Below are 19,708 nucleotides of genomic sequence, written 5' to 3'. Positions count from 1 at the left end.
CATAATGCTGTGACCTTCACCTCATACTTAATACCACCATGGCATCATCCTCACTCTCCAAAACACTGTATTTCTTAAACTCTGTACATCCTGTTGGTCTTGTGTGCAATGCATAAATATCTCAGCTGCCCCTCATCATTACTGTCTGTGCCATTGGATACACACATCTGGAATTACCTGTGGTGTTTGCTGTTCATCAGCCGTCGTTGTCAGAAAGGCTGATGTGAATTAGCTCACCCTGTGTCTACACTGGAAGTTAAGTGCAGGCCCAAGACTTAGCTGGCATCTGCCTCAGCTTTGGAGCTTGCTGGCAAGGGAGACCCTGCACATACCCTGCATCTGAACAAAAACCTGACCCTCATTTATGCCCTTTCCATATATCTGGCCTGGACAGGTCTCAGGTTGCTGCAGATTAGCCCCTTGAGAGACATTTCAAGCACAACTACTTTTGAGTCACTCTGGACCAACAGCCAGCAGCGTGGACAGAAAATGCTTGATCTGGGTACTCAGGCCTGCTGCTGGCGCTGGCTGTATCCACTGTGTAAGCTCATGGTCTTGGCTCATGCTGGGGACTTGAGTCCTGCCAACCTTCCCGTTCCCAAGGGCCATATCACCCCCTAGAGTGAGTACTTGGGAGGACATGACTTAGCCCTGGCCTAAGGACTCACTGTGGCCACTACTCTCCTTCACATGAGCTTGGGCGATGTCGAGGAAGGTTTCCCCTGTGTGTTTTATCAGCCATCAGTGTTTAACATCTGTCATTCCCCTGTATGTGCATTGTCATTCTGTCTTTGTAGGGAAGAAGAGACTGGTTTAGCTAGGAAAAATCTCACTCCTTTCAGGTGAATGGGCAGGGGTGAGGTATGACTGTATCTGATTGAGCTATGCTTGCAGTCTTGGCTGTAAAAAGTTTTTTGGGCCACATCTCTCATCCTGAAAACTGATTTTACCCAAAGGAGAATTTGCTCAACCAGGAAATGCTACTAGTTCTCACCGTAGCAATTCTCACCTTGGCATACCATATGCAGTGAAAGAGCAGAGCTCCCTAAAGCTGGGGAATCCTCCTCTTCGAGTCTTCTGAAGTGTTTTTGCTGTAAATGTTGTTCTTAGATGTTGATGAGAGGAGACTTTTGGTATGGTTCCTTAGTCCCACAGGCCATGAAGAACTGCATAGAAACTTGAGTGCAGCAGAGCGTGCTTAGTTCTGCAGACTGGGAAATGTGCATTTGGTGTGCATGATGCTGCTGCTGGAATAAGCAAAGCTTTCAAACCTGGTAACAGCAGTGAGCAGTTCTCCCTGTACTGTCTTTCCATGACTGTAAATGCTTTTATAGGCCTTGGGATGCCCCACAGGTATATAAAATAGAAAAATTAGTAGCTGACATAAAAATGCCCTTTGTTGAAATCAGGGGATTAATTTAGATTCAGTTTCTCCGATTATTAAATACTGTTTTTGCAAATTAGCTGCTTTAAAAAAACCCAAACCCTCACACTGAGCTCCTTTTCACTTGTCCACATAAAACCCATGCTTGGTCAGATAGAGCTGGCCTGGCATCTGTTCCAGTTCCAGTTTCACTGAACCCAAATGAAAACCTGGGAGTGAATCCAATTAAACAGGAGAATCCTTTGTAGCATTTCATATGCATATATTTACCTTAGCTCTACCAAAGCTGCTGAGGGACTCCTTACAGGATGGGAACAGCTCTGCTCTTTATAATGTCTTCTGGCACTGGACATGGTCATGGGACACATGAGGAAGGATGTGATAGGGGAGGAAAGCATATGTTAGATGACACCACTGGAACAGCTGAAGGTAATGGATTTTTATTAAGTCAAGGATTTATTTCCTTGTTATTGCTGCTGTTACTAAAATACTGCTTGGAGCACTGTGCTAGTGCCTGGCTAGTAGCCAGATGGGGTGTACATTTAAGGTTGGCCATGGTCATTGCTTTACTCTGGGTTTTTATAAAGGTTGGGACTATGAGAATTGCAACATTAAGGAATCTGGACAATGCCTTGTTTTGAATATGGTTGTATTCAGGGGTACATGTGTCTTGGTTTAACTCCAACTGGCAGTTAAGCACCACACAACCACTCACTCATTTCCCTCCCATTAGGAGAAAGTTGGAAGGGTAAAAGTAAGAAAATTTGTGGATTGAGATGAGACCAGCTTAATTCAAACAAAATAATGATAATAATCAATTGTAATGAAAAGGAAAATAACAGAGATAGATAAAACCAAAAACAATCCAAGTGAGGCAAATGAAAAACAATTGCTCAACACCAATTGACTGATGCCCAGCCCATTCCTGAGCAGTGGTACCTAATCAGGTTTTCCTCTAGTTTATACACTGAGCATGATGACATTTGGGATACCGCTGTGGTCAGTTGGGGTCAGCTGTCCTGGCTGTGTCCCCTCCCAACTCCTCATGCCACCCAGCCTCCTTGCTGGCAGGGCAGCATGAGAAGCGGAAAAGTCCTTGACTTGGTGTAAGTACTGCTCAACAGCAGCTACATCATCAGTGCTGGCAACATTATTCTCATCCTAAATCCAGCACACGGTCCTGTACCAGCTATTAGGAAGAAAATCAGCTATCCAAGCAGTTTGAAGCAGGACAGCACGTTTATCAAATGTGTGAGGCATTTAGGCATGCTAAAGCTGGGTATTCCCATGTATTAAAAATGGCAAATCTTGGGAGTCTTCCGAGATGCTGCATGGCCAGTCTCCCAAGGGGCTGATTTGCAGCCTTGATGCTACCAGATCCAACGTACTTCCTGCATTGTTGCAATTTCTGGGAGGGGCAAATGAATATCTTTAATTTTGTGTTAAAAACAGCTAACCTGACTTCAGACAAGGGAGATTAAAAACCTGAACCACTGGAAGCCTGTTATAGGTGTTTGGTTGATCTTTTGTTGTGCACAGACACCCCTGTCCCCAGGCTTTTTATAACAGTTTTTGCCAGGCAGTGATTTGTGGGTGATGCTGAATGTCCTTGGTGGTGGCAGCTTTTGTGCAGTAGAAACTTTCCACCGACACAAATGTGTTACACACCCCATCTGGAATATTCATAGAAAATTCTTAGTAATAGAATATTCACAACAGAATTCAAATTCACAACTCTTTGGGCCTGTCCAAAATCAAAGGGAGTGAAAGTTAGCACAGTGTCCTGTTTTGATTCAGTGCTAATGTCATGTTGATGCTGGGTCTGGACTAAATTCCATATATGGGCACATTATTACCATGCTTTTTGTTTCTGGGAGTAGGCAAGTACTTCAATATTCTGTGATTGTTGATCTTTGGAAGTAGACTGTGGAGAGATCCTTATCCTTTGGCATGCAAGAGAACTTGTATTCTCTTACAAGTGGGCAACCTAGGTCTAATAATAGATACTGTGTGTTATGTAAAGTAGGTCTGCAGTTTAGATCGTGAATAGAAAGAGGCACACAGAATTTTTGGTGTTTCATTGATTTCCTCTAATTATTGCCTAGTGCATGGCTGGAGTTGAGGGATTCTGGCTTTGTTGTGATTTCCATGAGTTGCAGAGAAAGAGGGAGACAGAAAGGTAGCCAGACCCTGCAGTGTCTCACTGGTTAGTCAGCAGATGTCACAGGCAGTGGCACAGAGCACTTGGGCAGGCTGAGCTGCACTTCTCTGCACACACATCTAACTGGAATGAGAATAACTTCCCACCGTGATGACTTTTGTATTGCAGCCTGCAGAAGCAGCCCATGCAGGAGCTGAAGCAGCTGGATCAGAAGCAGCAGCTGGAGCTGAAGCATCTAAAACTGAAGCTGACTCAGGATCGGTAAACACCTCAAGGGACAGCAGTCCCTTTTTTCCATCACATCCCTTTGTTATACAGCAGATGTGGGAGGCTGAGCTAGGAAAAGGGCTGTGTAGCTGCTTGGAAAAACACATCCTTGCCACCAGAGAACTTCCAATGCTCTTATTCAGGGACCAGACTTAGTTGTTGCATTTTATCTGTGTAATGCTTAGGGAGAAGTTCTGCTGGAAGATTCAGTTGAAGAATTGTCCCTTCACCCATGTTATGCAGCCAGCCCACAGCCCATGCTGCCCTAAGCTGTGTTGTCAGCTGGATTCCCCCTTGCTTGCCATTTACTTTACCTACCCTGTCCTCTGGGCTCTGGCTGTGTCTCCTGAATATCCAGTCTTCCTCTCTTTTTGGTGACACTGCTGCCATTTTAGGGGATTGGGGTAGGTCCCATCTCATGGCAGCTTGGTTCCTACAGGCCGTCTGTCACATTTGAGTTCTCTGTTCCATGAGGGCTCTATAAGAATGCATTGTGACCACAGCAACTGGGAAATGCTGGGCATTATGGTCCCAGAAAACCTATAACTCATCCCTGCCTTTCTGCAGCCTTAGGCAGAGGAAGACAGCAGTCACCAATCCTGCCTTCTCACTGCTGCTTCTGTTGTCCCTTGGGGTTTTTTTGTTGCTGACTGGTGTGCTGGGAAAACCCACTGAAGCCATGGGATGGTTGGGATCTGGATCCTCCAGGGTGGACTTGGAGCTTCAGTTTTGGATTCTCTTTTCTCAATGGCTTTTTTTCCCTTCCTTGGCTGCCACTGGCCACCAGAGCTCTCTGCCTGCAGTTGTTGTGGAAACCTTCCCTGCAACCGTCAATGGCACTGTGGAAGGAGGTGCTTCATCTGAGAGAGCTGACATGCCCCCAGGATTCCTGTTCAAGGTGAGTGTGTGGTTGCTGGGCACTGAATTCCTGGTGAGGTTTTTTTTTCCCCTGTAAGACATTAACTGCTTTCACTCAACATGGCCATGGGCTAGGCCACACTGAAAGGCAGAGTGGAAGATGAAGGAGAGAGAAAATTTCCTCTCCAGCAGTGCAGCTGCATGCAGTTCCAGATGTTTCAAAGGGTTGCGTAGGAGCATCAGCATCTAAAGGTCTTGCTGCGCTTTGCAGCAAAACCTGTTCTCTCTGCTGCAGTGCTTTCTATCTTGGTGGTGTGGTAGTGTCTGTTACAGACTCTGGATAGTGGATAAAAAGTTGTGCTCCTGACAGGAAAAGTTAAACTTTTGTGCAAGTGGCAAATTGAGAAGAGTTGGGAACACCAGCAGGAACAGAGGCCTCTGTGTTTGGGAGAGTTAGAAAGCCAGGATTAACACAGAAAAATTGGACTACACAGGGAAGTTGGGTGGGTATTCTGAATATGCCAACGATCACTCACAGCAAAGGTGTAGAGGAAGGAGTGATTTTGGGGGAGGATAAGCCACACATTTAATGTGCATTATGGAGTGTGTTAGCAAGACACCACAGATACATCACGCCCTGAAAGTGAGAATTGACAGCATCTTACTACAGAACATTTTTTTTTTTGTGCCCATTTTTTTTTTTCTGTGAGTTCTATTGAAAACAGAAGAATGGTAAAGCCCTGAAGAATGACAGGAAGCTCATAACATTTAGTCTGGGTTCAGGTGGCATTATAGGCTGTAGTGCTCAAAGTGCTCCTCTCCTGTCCCTGCAGGTCCAGGCCATGCACGATTATACGGCCACTGACACTGATGAGCTGCAGCTGAAGGCTGGGGACGTGGTTCTTGTGATTCCATTTGAGAACCCTGAGGAGCAGGTGAGTGGGGGAGGCAGGGGGTGAGCCTGGGCCAGGTGGAGCCGAGGGGGTTTCTAGAGCTGCTTCTTTCTTCACTAACCATTGGCTGGCTGGATGCTGAGCCATTAGTTCGTGGCTGGGAGCTGGCAAGAGAACTGGTTGTCCTTGAGCTTGAGATTGGCTTCCTGCAACAGAGGGGAGGAGTCTGCTTGTTGTTGGAAAGTGGAGACATTATCCTGCATAAAGCATATGGGGTAGCCATGGGTTCTTGTCCCTATCAGAACGTTTGAGCCAATACAGTGGCTCTCTCTGATCAAGGAGCCCAACAGTGCTCCTAAACTTGATGCACACTCCCAGTGACCACTTCAGCACAGACTGTGGCATTGAAAGAAAGTGACTCACACCTTACAATGTTTTGTTCTCTTTTGAGAAATGTTGGAGCTGTGAGAAATCTTGCACTTCAGCACAGCAGTGGCTGTTTCCAAATGACCCTGTTTGGTCAGGAGATGGCAGCAGAATCAAAGGCTGGAGCAGGTCTCAGCTCCAGAGAACAATTCTTGCTGCCCATCTTCAACCTGAATTATTTGGTCATGTTTTTCTTTTGTTTGAGCTATTTCTTGAAGCCTTGAGTAAGTCCTCCTTGCTTTCTGCATTTGAGGGCACCCAGCTGACAATCTGCAGCAATTTTACTACTTTGACTGAGAGAGGTGGTGAGTTTATAAAATACTTGCTCACATCTCCAGGTTTCTGTTTGGAAAAGAAAGAGAATTCTCCAAATCAACTCAGCAGTTATCAGCTCTTTGGGTTTGGCCAAGTTCAGATAAGACCTGGATTCCACAAGGGGTAAAGGGAAGGTGAGGTAGTTCGCTGCCTCAGAAGATGTGGATCCTCTTTGTGGCCCAGCTGTTTGGCTTTGTGAATTATAGAGGCAGATCATGCTGATGCTTGTGAAGTGGAGCTGTAAAATGCCAACAGTTCCTACACAGCTAGAGGGGGGGGGGAATTTTTGGGGAACAGACTGTGATTCCTTCTGGAGACAAGACTCCCCACTAGGTAGGACTGCCCTCCACAGGCGCTTGTGAGCATTTCTTTCTCGGAAAGCTTTCTATATGGGAAATGAGTGGCAGCTCCCCCAGTTTCTGTGGTAGGAGATGGCATTTGTGGAGCAGGTGGCATTTTTGGAGCAGAGTTTTTCAACGCCCTGTGTTTGCACTTTAGCTGGATGTGGGTGCAACAGCCATGAACTCGAGACTCTCCAAGCTGCAGAGGGTGAGCTCTGAGTGTTGCTAACATGACTCTGTAGCTGCACTGAAGCCCTCTAACCCTTCTACAGTGTATCCTGTGTTACAGCTCATTTCCCTAACCTCGACCGTACCCAGCCAGGAACTGCTGGCTGTTAACATGTGCATGAACTGTGCACGTGAGTGGAGGGAGCATAGGATAATAGACTGATTCATGTCCCCACCTTGCAGCTTAGGTGTCACTTTGTGGGTACATCATCCAGGCCTGGATGCATCTCTCTTGATAGAAGAGAGGGTTTAGGGCATTTGATAGGAGGAAGGGTTGAGGGCAGCAATACTTCTAAGCTGGCACTTCAAGTGACGTGGTTTAAAACTGTCAAGGCCCAGTCTAGGTCCTCGTGTCTAATCCCTACAGCCGAGGAGACCCTTCAAAGCAGGATGTGGTGGGAGTGATACATGCATGCTGTATGGCACAGCACTATGTGCAGATGGATGAGCTTTTGTGCCTGACATGCTGTGAGCTGGAAGCTGCCTTCTAGACACTTGGGCCCAGTGTCTTCTGCCTCATTGTTTGTCTTCCTGATTTATGGCATGTCAATCCTTCTACAGCCCCTGCAGCTGGCTGCTGCAGATGGGCTCCCATCTCGTGTCATTCCCATGATGTCTCCTGAGTGTTCCAGTCCAAGGTAGCAGGGCTAAGTGAGCCTGCAGGCTCTGGGAGCTGTGCCACTCTCATGTCTCATGCTGCACTCTTAACCCATAGGCTGCCCCATTGCAAATGAGTGGGGTATGTGCACCCTGAATGGGAGCTTCTGTGGTGGCAGCTCCAAGGCATGCAGAGAATGGAGTGGTTGCACACCTGAGCTGCAAGCTCACTGCAGACCCCTCTCACCTTGAATATCTTGAGTACTTTGAATATCTCACTCATGTGCCTAGGATGGAGCAGAAATCTCAATGCTAGACAGCCTGCAGGCTGGGAAGTCTGGTTCTGCTCATAAGCAGGTTCTACCAATCAGGGCTCCTTTTGCCTCAGTGAAAATTCATGTGTGTTTATAGATGTATAGGTTGGAGGCTAGGGAAGATGTTACTGAGAGACCCTGAATCTTAAATCACATGTAGCCAAAATTTGGGAGTTTAGCTAACTGCACCTTGCATCAGACCAAACAGACTGCTGGGTTTTGGGTAGAGGGGTTGAGCTCCTCAGCTCCCAGTTCCCATAGATCAGGATTTCAGCATAGCAAACAAGACTGATTTGCCTGTACCACCTCTAAAATCCAAATCATCTGGGTGCTCTGACTGGAGAAGGAAGAGCACCTTCCGGGGCTGATTCATCCTTTCCAAAGACTTGTACTTGAGATGAATGGGGTGAATTACATGCTGGAGGTACCCATCTCTTTTATGGCTATGGAGAATGCTAGGCCCCTCATGTCTGGATTGTGAAGGATGAGATAGGTGATTCCCATCCTGTAGCTCTGGAGTCTCTTTTGGCAGAATTTCTTCTGCTTCAGTGGGTGTAAATTTTTGATGTATTTCTGTTACGCTTGCTCTAACTTTTTACTGTGTCTCTGCACAGTCTGGGTCAGATGGGAGCTTTGGTACCAACTCTGGTGGGATGTAGCCTTTTCTCTGTTTAAAAGGAAACAAAAGCATTTTTTCCTTTTCCCCCATACTCCTCCTGGATTGTCTCCAAGCCAAGTAAGAGCATGGCTTTGGTAATCCCTTGGCACCTCCTTGGCCTGCACTGTGTAATAAAAATCCCTGCTCACATCTATATCCCTTAGCACCTCATCTCTGTCTTCTCCTCCAGGACGAAGGATGGCTGATGGGTGTGAAGGAGTCTGACTGGATCCAGCATAAGGAACTTGACCAATGCCGAGGGGTTTTCCCTGAGAATTTCACAGAACGGGTGCAGTGAGAGTCCAAGTCCACCAGCTGCATTTCTGCTGGAAGAAAGCAAGTTTTCTGGTAGATAATTGAAAAAGAACAACGAAAGGAAAAGAAGAGAGAATTTTAAAGGAATAGAAGCCTGAAAAAAAGTCAACTTAAAGGGTGTGTTCTTCTGAAAGAGCAAGGTTTCAGAAGTTAATTGAAATTCAAAGTGTTATTGAAATATATACATATTAATAATAATAAGGCAATTCAGATACCCTCTTCCCCTTTGGTTTAAACAGCATTTGGATTCAAAGGACTGATGCAGAAGCAACTCAGTGAGGTTCTCCAAGTACTGCATTGACTGAATTGTCAGATGTCAGTCTGATTCCTGGAAAGGCAGTATTTGTCGAACAGCTGGAGAGTAGAAGCTGCATTTGCTCTTGGGTGGGTTAATCTGTTTTGTCTTGAAGGTGGCTTGCATGGCAACCATAAAAATTCAGCCTTCCCTACATCTTCAACCTACAGTAGGCCAAACTTTCTGTTATGCTGTTGAAAAAAAAATTTAGTGTATAGTGTTCACCAATACAATGTATATGTGTGTGTGTGTATTTTATTTTCTTCCTTTAAAACAATGTTACATCAACTGTGATTTTATACATGTCAAGATAGAAGAAACTACATGGAAAGGGCATGAAGAAGGTGAAATGTGTGAAGCTGTGCTCAGTCCAAAGTTCTTTCAAATGCAGACACCTACATTCTCACAGTAGTGTTGGCCTGTGAAATCCTAAGGGGAATGGACATAATCAGGAGGAAAAACAAGACAAAACAAATAGATGCCATTTGGATGTCTTTGAAATTTAGGAGAGGGAATCCTCTACCACACACATCCTCATCCCCTATCCCCCCCAAAAAACAAACCCAAACCTATTGGTGGTTTCAGAAAAGCTTAGATTCATGTAGATGGGAAATAGCTCTAAAATCTACTGGTTAGAAAATTTGCTTTTAAAGACAGAGATAAGGGAAGAATTTTTTTTTTTCTGTAAGAATATCAAAGAGAAAACACTGAGAAAAAACAAATTGCTTTCTGTGCTTTTCATTGGCATTGTTTTTTGTGGAATTGTATTTCTTATTTTCCTTTGAAGAGTTCTGTAAGTGAAATATCGTTAGATCAGCTTTCTCCAGTGCTGTGCTGATGATCAAGTTAACCTCTATGAAAACTGGACTCTTGAAATGCTCGTTTAAAATGGCTGTGTGACTTCATGCTATTGTAATGCATTAGAGAGGAAGGCAAGAATATCAAAGTGTCAGTGTCAAGAAGACACTCTGCAGTCTAATACTGATGCTGACTCCTTTCCTTTACCTTTCCTTTGCTTCTGTTTGTTTTTGAATTTTTTTTTTTTTTTTTTTTTTAGTTTAGGCAAGCAGATGACAAGGCTGTTTCTAAGTGCATATTACACTTGTTAATATAAGCCGGTCTGACTCTCCAAGACTCTAAAGTCCCACAAAGGTACTTTATAAACTTTACTTGAATACTGATGCAGCTGGCAAGCAAGTCAGGCTATTTTAATTTTTTACAGCTTCCCCTCCTCCCCTACGATCGTCTTGCCCTGAAGGGATTTTTAACAGTGAGGTTACCCTATGCTCAGGATCACTCTGAAATAATCTTCCAAACTGGTAGGAGTTGGCTTTTGTCAAAGCTGCACAAAATGCTGACAGAGTACTGAAAATCTCACCTTTTCCAATCTGTTTGGATTATTTGTAGAACAACAGAAAAACATTGTAGGGCAAAAATTGTGTTTTTTAAAAAAATACTTAGTTTGGAGGAACAGATCTGATTTTGATTAGAAAATATATTCTTATAAATGCAAGCATTGTTGGAGTTCCTGCTGCTTTCAGCTTGGGAGATGATCCATGCTAGTTATTTACAGCAACGTAACAGGCATTAAATCTGTCCTATATACCCAACCCCCTTTTCCTTTTTAAAAGAAAAAATGTGCAGGAATTTATTTTTCATCACTGTTAGAAACCCCAATAGTATTTAGGAGTAACTGCTCACAATACAGAAGGACTGGACTCCACAAGTTAAAGTATAGTGAGTTGTTGCTTTAGAATACTGCCCTGTTTGACTTTTTTTTCCTTTTTCATCAGGGTTGTCTTTATTATTACTCTTTTTTTCCCCCCAAAATATCTATTTTTATGCATTTGTGACTCCCATTACTCCTTTAAAGATTATTCATATAAAATATACATTTAAATATACATAGAAATATATATATATTAAAAAGCGGGTTGATCCAATTAACATAATGCCGTCAGCTTAAAATGTTTATTTTTATGCAAAACCTGTGGATAATAGCTTTGTTTTTTTAAGAAAAGGACAAGATTCTAAGTACCAGAGCTGTGATTTTTGTCTTGTAGTAACTGTTCTAGACCATTTAGAAAGCTGTGCTGATACCTAATTTATTGTGGGTTTTTTAGCTGTTGTTGTCCTCTGCTGTGTTTGAACCAGATGACTGTCCCAACAAAGATCCTTGTAAGGCCTTTTCATTTTACTGAGCTTGCAGAGCAACTATCCAGTACTGTATTGTCCCTGCAGAAGTGGTAGCACTCTGCAAAAAAGGGATGTTGTTTTCAGGTCACGTGAGTGATGCTCCAGTGTTGCTGGTGGGGAGAGTGTTGTGTCTCTCTCCATTTGCTTCCCCCAACCCCAAAACCCCCAAGCCCCCTTGCTTAGAGCAGGTTAGGGTGGGTTACCTGGATCTTGCATTGCTCACAGATAAGTGGTGTCAGCACATCTCAGTCAGGTTCTGAAAATGCGGGATCAGACCCACAGTTTATAAATTGCCTTATATGAAAGTAGGATGGCATAGCAGGAAACTTGTAGATGGCAGTGTTCTTTACAGCCAGGAGATCTGTCTCCTGGGTCATGTTCAGCCCCTTGTAAACAGCCATGGCTCCTCCCATTTTCAGTGTTCTTACATCTCCTAAATACCTTGATTCTGGTTGGTATTACCTGGTGAAATGAACTTCCCATCTTCTTTGGTTTAGGTCTGATTCAAATAGAAAGAGGGACAGTAGACTCCCAAGTAGGCTGTGCCCACAGTGGTTTTTCAGTTTGCAGGCTGAACTGAAAAATCTGAGAAAAAATGTAAGGGTGACCTGAGACAATTTTTTTCCATTTTCTCAGTGGAGTGAAAAAGGGAAAAGTTGAAACAAGCAAACAAATCCTTTAATACCAAAATGAAACATTCATTTTAGGGCTGCATTTTAACTTTTTAACAAACGTTATGTCTTGGGCTGCAACAAATTGCTTTGAAGCAAAAATGTGAAACCTTCTGTTTTGAAAATGCTGAAAGAAAATGTTTTGATGTCAGCAGTCCTTTTGCCTTTGCCTTTTTTCTTAATCTGATGACTGGTTTCAGTTAACCCTAAACTGTGTTTTTTTGCAAATACATTATCCACTGAAGAGAACCCAAAGAAGCCTAGTTCTGCTCCACTGACACATACACTGGACACATTTCAGGGATTACTTGCTATCTGGCCCATCAAAGCTGCTGTTTTCCCCATTTAATAATCTTCCACTTGATTGTTCTACTGAGTGAACAATACAAGCATCTCTCATCCCGTGCCACTGACTGGTTTGGTAGCCAGGCTAGGAAAGGCATTCTTGCTCTGTTGGCCTCAGTTTGGTTACAGATTTATGATACTACTCCAATTTGAGCCTAATCCTAGTATGAAGAAGGAATTAGTATTTACCCAGCTGATAAGAAGGAAATAAGGCATTGCTTTCCCCCCCTTTTTCTATCTTGGCAGTGTCAGTAATATATCTATTAGATAGAGTTAAGGAAAGGTCCCAGGGTAAAGATAAGTGTGGTGTTCCAGGCAAGACTCCCCCATACTCTGTGCTATTTTCCATGGGCACTCCTCAGCTGTCTGCTTTTATCACCTTTGTTTTTATTGGCTGTTGATGTGATGCAGTAAAAGGGGTTGTGCAGGTTTATTTCCAGCTGCTTTGTGTGAATTGTGCCACAATCCTTGAAGCTTTGTTCACAGTTGCAGAACCCTTTCCTGATCCACTATCCTAAGACCATGGCCAAGGCAGACAGCCCCAAGTCAAAGGGGACCTGGAGCACTAGTGAGGACTCCATATACTGCCTGGAACAGCTCAATTAAGTTTTGCAGTGGCCTCTTGGAGGGAAGAGGCCCGAGGCTAAGGAGGTGAGGGAGGATGGAAGGATGATCCATTATCTTTTTCATTTTGGGTTGATGCACTGAATCCCTCACCTCTTGGTTTCAGGGAGAAACTAGGGCTGAGAACAAAATATGAATGGCCAAGATGTGCATGGTCAGGCTGATAACAAGTGCCTCTTGCCTGCCAAGGGCACTGAGTTCAGAGCTTCCTCTTTTCTGCTCTGAGCCAGACAGATGCAATGCTCTGCCACAGGTATTTTGGATGCTGTGCAATCAATGCCCCAAAACAGTGAATGTCCTCATCTGGAAGATGCAGAGGTGTCTCTCAGCCCTTTCTAAGAAGACCCATGGATCTCCCACAGGCAAGGCCTGTGTGCATCTAACACAGTCACGTCTAATTTCAGTAGCATCTCTGTCTTTCAGCATCTGGTCCCACTCTCCAGCTCCTCTCACTTCCCAGCCTCTCCCATGTTGTTTGAGGATGATGGTGGCATAGGCCACATCCCACCAGCCAAAAGTGCAAAGCTAGAAGATGCACAAACATGCCCATCAGCAAATCCTACACAATGCAGCTTCGTAGTGCTGATATCAGGAAAACAAGCAACAGCTTTTCTTCTCTGGACTGCCAAAGGGAAGCTATTCCTTGCCACACAGGTACCCTCACACCTGGTACTGGTGCAGACACATCTCTGCTTGCATGCTCTGGTTCACACCTTTTTGCATAACTCCTGATGGAAAGGAGTCCTGGGTGCTGCCAGAGCTGGACTATGTCACCAGCACTCGCAAAAGCATCCGGTCTAGTTGACACATGGGGGCTGAGAATTAGAAGACTCGGAAATTTTGCTTATGAAACCAAATGGAGAAACTACAGCTGTGAAGACTGCTCTGTATGAGCTTGTACTTTGATGTGTCCTATGGCTATAATTCCTTCACCTCTTTTTGCAGCTTATTCTACTAATTGTGACCCTAGTCTGCATTTCATGGTCCCTACTTGAAACTTGCCAGATGCAGTCCTGGGCTTATTGCTTCTCTTTAGCTGAATTAAGTGGGAACGACTTTGGCAATGTATTAGCAATCTCTTTTCCTTCTGTTAATTCAGTCTCTGAGTTTAATCACAATGACCTGAGAAATGTTTGGGGGTCGAGTGATTTTTAATTAATTTTGTTTTGTTTAAACAAAGCTGAACAATTCCCATTGTATTTAGAGCTGTGATGCCCAGTTCCACAAGTACTAGATGAATTTGTCCCATCTTGTTTCTTGCTGATGTTCAGAAATATAATTTGTGTCATCCTAAATCCTGCGTCAGTTTCTCTCTCTGTTTTTTTTGTACCTTTATATTAAAATGCTGAAACAATTCAGGACATTTTTCTCCCCACAGAGGTGAGCAGCTTCATAGAGGTTTGGTGTCCAGGCACCTTTAACACTGGGAGTTCTTACAAACGTGGGGTGGAGATGGTGATGCTGGTCCTTACAACAGCAGAGTAAGGTCTTGTGGCAGCCATCTCTGTTCCAGTTGATGGTGACACCAAATGAATGTAGTGTAGGGACGGATTTGAGACCTTTTTATTTGCTACTGACCCCAACGTGATGTGACCTTCATCCTCTAAGGCAAGTCTGTTGGTGGGAGTATGACACAGCAAGGACACTGCCCCACCTGGGCAGACTTCTCTCAGCCCCCTCTGGCCTGCTGCCACACCTGCGTGAGCTCAGTTCCCAGGCTAGCTTTGGGGTCAGCTCTTTAAATGGGACGTTTCCTTTGTAGATGGAAAGGGGGTGTTTGTGCCCATCAACCACAGGGACTGGGGACCTTTGAGGGACAGGATAAGAGGGACTCACAGTTCATAGCTGACTGCTTTGGGGCCATTCCCTTGGAATGCCTGATTCCAAACAGGCTTGGCACAGCTGCACATGGGACTCGGTGTGTAAATAGCAAGCGTTGGCCAAAGGCCAGACTGGGATCTGATGTAGATTGGTGCCAGTTAGCACTTTGATGGATGGACTGCCAGAGTCCGCTGCCTTAGAATGCAGCTCCACAAGCCCTGGAGCCAGCTTGGGGAGCTGGCCAGACTGTGCTTGCACCATTCCTTTGCTTTCAGACAGCCTTTTAGCCTCTCCCCTCTATGGCACTGGGATGGACCTGAGTCACATCTTGCAGCAGAGGGAGAGCAAGAGGCAGGCTGTCCCTGAACTATGACTGCAGTTGGTGACTCAGGCTCTGTCTTGGCATGGTGGCTCCTGTGAGGCTGAGACGGGCCAGCTCTGCTGCAGATGGAAGCTCACAGGTCAGGAGCAAGACCCAGTGGCACCCTATGCATGCCTTCTGCATGTCCTTCCTCACACAGTTTCATTCCCATCACCTAGAAATACAAAGGAAATGGGAGGGGAGAAGACAGACAAGTGGGAGCAGTGAATAATTCATTGTCAGAGTCTCTGCTCAGCTGCCTAATTCATTCCCAGTGATGTTTTGTTGCAGCAAACAAGGAGGCCTCATTGGCCATGTGCAGGCTCTGGCCACAGAAGCCGTGGCAGCACATCTGGAGCATGATCAGGCTCATGGGTCCCTGGTCCAACCTTTACAGCCCTCATCACACTGAGGGAAGACTGAGCTTCTGTCTGGGAACACAGCTGGAGAAGGAAGCCTCTAAGTTGGAGGAGACACATGTGGCACCAGGTGAGGCTGGAGTGCCTGGGAGTGGGCAAGGTGAAAGCCAGGGTATTATGTGCTGCAAGGGACTGGCAGTGGGTGGTGTCAGTCACTCCATGACATACCCACATGAAAGGACAGGTTGGTACCGGGGCTGTCCTTCAGCAGGAGCCCATGCCACCTGGGAAGACCCCGTGACAGGAAGCTTGAGCCCCAGTGTGGAGCTAGGAGTCAGTATGCAATGCTGAGGAGGAGAAGATGGGAGTTTGGGGCAGCACTCAGCAATTTCTCCTGTTTGCTGGCTGGGTGAAGCTGGTTCCCTTTGCAGAGCAGAATTGCTGCTTCAGCAGGTGGAGGAGCCTCTGCTGCATAGCCCAATCCACAGAGCCATTAATAACAGTGTGGGAACAGGAATTCAGCAAGTGCCCATGATTAATTAGCTCATCACGGGCAGTTAATGGCCAGGCTGCTCTCCTTGGCTCTGTGGTGCAGGTAATGGAATAGGCATCGCTTCTCACTGGACAACGTGTAGCCCCCTGCCAGGAGCAATGGGCAGACTCTGTGAGCTATTCTCATGCGCTGCTGAGAGGTATGGGGTGAGACTGTTTTTTTGGATGCTGGGAGAATAGATCTGTAAGGGAACTTGTTAGTTATCAAAGTCAGCTAGGCAACTCTGGCACAGCCCCAATCTAATATCAGCTTTCCTTTTCCTAGAACTGGCATTATCTCACGTCTTGCTCGTGCTCCCTCTTACTGAGGCTGACTTCTTCACACGTACTCTGCTTGTCTCAGCACTTCCTCATGAATTAATATATAGAAACTCAGGTGCCACCTATGCTGCATCAGGCACCGGAGGTGACAGAGCCGTGCAGTAACGAGGACATGAAAGCAAGGCTGCCTTTTGAAATCCAAGTGATGAGGAAGCAATCCACTCCACATGTGACCCTGCCAGGGAGAGGGCTGAACTCCACCAAGTGCAAGTGATCACCTCTGTCCCAGCAGCTCGGCAATAAGATAGGAGAAAGAGAAACTCTAGCAGGAGTGCAAGATATTAAAATTAAATTGCACATATTTGCATTGTTTGAGCAGCATGACACAGCCCAAGGTGTGAAATGAATGTGATGAGACTGAGACTGCTGCTGTGCCTGTGAGGAGTGCAAGCCTTGTTCTGTGTCCCAGAGGGAATCATGTGCCCCTTTAGGGCATGTTCTGTGACAGTCACGATGTGGGCAATTATGGCAGAAGTGACGCGTGTTCAGAAACCCCTGTGCCACAGGCTGTAGTTTCTCCTATCTCCAATTCAGAGACCTGTGAGAGCCTCCTAGAGTGACTTCCCCTCTCTAATGTCCAGAATTGCCTCTGTACATCTCTATTAGAGGCCTCCAGGAGAGACCTGACTATTGATTTTGCACAAAGTGCTGTATTTGCTATTGAAGGCGATGATGCCTTAGGAGTGAGCTGGCCACATGGAGGCACTCGTGACATCCGTGAACTCCTTGCCTCAGTATGAAACCCCCGAAGGTCTGAAAAACACCTTCTATATGCCAGAATTCTGGCTGGCTCCTCTGGGGAAATCTGAGGAAAGCTCAGACTGAGAGCATCTGTGCTGGGAGCAGCCAGGGTGTTTTGGTGGCTGGGCCATGGCTTTGCACTTAATGATTACATTAACCAGAGATGTTTCCAGCCCCCTAAGAACTTTCCCCATAATGCACAGCAGAAGCTGGCTTTGTGCCTCTCTGACAAGCGGCCACCTTCCTAAATCCTGAGCAAGTTTCACCTGAAGCCATCTTGTGAAGTGTCATGTCCATCTTCTGCCTCCTAAGCCCTCTTTCCTGTGTGAGGCACTTCAGGGAAGGCTGTGCCTCTTGCACCCCAGAGGCAGTGATGTACCAAATCAGGAGGACAGGTATTTAATTTGCTTTGCCCTGCCCTATCTGGCAGCTCCCGGCATTGCTCCCTGTCTCAGGCTTTCTGCTGTGTCTCTGACAAATTGTTGCTCTTTCCCATACGATACAGATGTTTTTGCAGGACTGTAAATTACTCCCATCCAGTAACTCTTTTATGAAGCACTTTTTCTCCATGCAGTAAAGAAAAATGCAACTGAAGAGGTAATTAAATGTTTACTGTTAAGTACTTTATATATTATATACTATAGATCATTCCATGCATTAAACAATCCATTTAACTCCCTTTACCAGCATTATTGTCTATTATTAGGTTGATCAGCATTCACATCCTGTAACTCTGCATTTCTATCTAATTACCCTTTCTTTCTTACTTCATATTTCTATTTAATTAAGCTCAGCATCAGAGCTGAATTCCCTGTGCTCAGCACTAGCAGAGGATTTGATCCTTTTAATGCTTGGGGGTCCAAGGGGCACCAAGTTTTAAGCAGTCTTTTTGGGTATCTGCTGAAGTTTTCCTCCCAGAGTCAGACCCTGCTTAACTCCCAAGAAATTTGTGTCCGTGTAAGAAGCTGTGGGTTTGTGACCTTCTGTTATCTCAGATTATCAAAGAGATCCCGTAGGCATGGTGGCTGCAGCTGGTGTGTCTGCAATGGTTGTGTGGAGCATCCAGGCACCACACATGGCATGGTAATGGATAGGGTTTTCCTCTACTTCCTGACTGGAAGGGCAGGGAATTTGTGTTGTGAGGGGCTCACACTTCACTCTGGATGTCGGGGTCAGGATCAGCAGCTGGGAATAGTTTGTTTCTTACCTGACCAGGGCAAAAATGTACGTGCTGATGCTCTTCCACTTGCCCCGGGCTCTGGGGCTGGTGGGGCAGGACACAGGACCTGCCTGTGAGGGGTTTGTCAGTGTGCACCAGTTTTAGATGTAACTCTACGGGCCCCATTTGACAAACCTTTGCAAAGTTGCTCAGAGTTTGACCTGCAGAGGGGTGCATTTTTAAGTGGTATGTTAGTGAAATATGTGGGTGTGAGGAGGCTGTGATGCTGCACGAGGCTGCCTGAGGCTGGTGTGGGTCGGAGCGCTGCTGGGACATGAGCTCACATCATGCCTGCTGATAACATGCTCCTTTGGCACAAACATGTGCTCTGTTCTCTCAATCCCCGAGCCCTGGAGTCTGCTACAGGAGGCTGTCAATTATAATCTCTCCCCCTCAGACGTTTTTGGGGATACCCAAGGCACACAACGCGACAGCATCACTGGAAAGCAGATTAAATAGCAGACAGGGAACACCTTACTTGTCACCACTTAGCATCCAAGCTGCAGTGGCTTTGAGGAATTGTCTGGGCCCTTCCAGAGTCCCTGAGCAGCTCTTTTTGCTAGTATCAGTCCAGAACAATCAGCAAATTGAGTTCTTTTTATTAACTTTAAAAGAAGACATTAGCCTCAGCCAGGAGAATAAAACCAATTTATGAGGCAATTAGCTCTGCAAAAACATTTCAGTCTCCCCAGAGCAGCCATCTGAGGAGCATCTTATTCCAGCTGCACAGCTTCTTCCGGCCTTGGGTTTACAGCACACTCCATTTATCATAAATAATAATAATAATGGATAAACAAATGGCTTCCTGATGAGTGTGTGAGACAGCCAGGAAGGTCTTCTCTGCCTGAAATTAGACTGTGTTGTTGATTTCCTCCTTCCAGGTGTCATTCTTGTGGCCTGTTGGCCTGACTGTGTTTCATTCTGATACGCAAGCTCTTTATAAGCTGTATTATTATCTTATGTGGGCTTTTTGTGGGATCTGCAACAGGGTTAGGTACAATTCAGAGAACCTGGACTACATGAAGAGGCCATAGCAGCAGAGTCAAAGTGTCCTGTGTGTATTTTCCAAATCCCTTTGTAGGAATTGCAGCTTTCTCAAGAACTGCCTATTAATGCTGGAAATACGGGCAGAAGCCAAGAATGGGGTCTTCCTCTGCTGTTATTGTTCTGATACAACAAATTCTGGGTGATGAAGGTGGTGCAGGAATGAATGTGGATTGGAATTAGAAAAAAAGTTTGATTTTCTATTTCTGGGCTAGCCTGAAACTTCCAAATTTGCCTTAAAAGCAAATTGAGATTAAAAGTTAAAACTCAGTTTCAATGAGCTGATGTACAATATCACTCTGCCAAACACAGAACTCATATTTTCTGTATTTTTCTGTTACAACTTTTCCGTTTTTAGGACAAACATCTGTTTCCTGATTTTAATTGCATAATGTTATTGTG

The 19,708-nt window shown here is 45.3% G+C and overlaps 1 protein-coding gene across 19 annotated transcripts in view; it reads left to right on the top strand.

Annotated features, from left to right (window-relative positions):
• Positions 1-14,188, top strand: part of BIN1 (bridging integrator 1) — a 95,154-nt gene extending 80,966 nt beyond the window's left edge. For all 19 annotated transcript variants that reach the window (XM_019290451.3, XM_019290446.3, XM_019290442.3 and 16 more), the window contains 4 exons: positions 3,714-3,806; positions 4,600-4,710; positions 5,504-5,605; positions 8,633-14,188. In XM_019290451.3, the coding sequence (XP_019145996.1) occupies positions 3,714-3,806; positions 4,600-4,710; positions 5,504-5,605; positions 8,633-8,740 (414 nt within the window). In that variant the 3' untranslated portion in view covers positions 8,741-14,188. The remainder of the gene's footprint in view (positions 1-3,713; positions 3,807-4,599; positions 4,711-5,503; positions 5,606-8,632) is intronic.
• Positions 14,189-19,708: the final 5,520 nt, after the last annotated feature.

The sequence above is a fragment of the Corvus cornix genome, chromosome 7 (genome assembly GCF_000738735.6).
Source record: "Corvus cornix cornix isolate S_Up_H32 chromosome 7, ASM73873v5, whole genome shotgun sequence".
NCBI lineage: Eukaryota > Metazoa > Chordata > Aves > Passeriformes > Corvidae > Corvus > Corvus cornix.
Note: the sequence above shows the minus strand (reverse complement) of the source record. Positions and strands in the feature narration are given on the sequence as shown.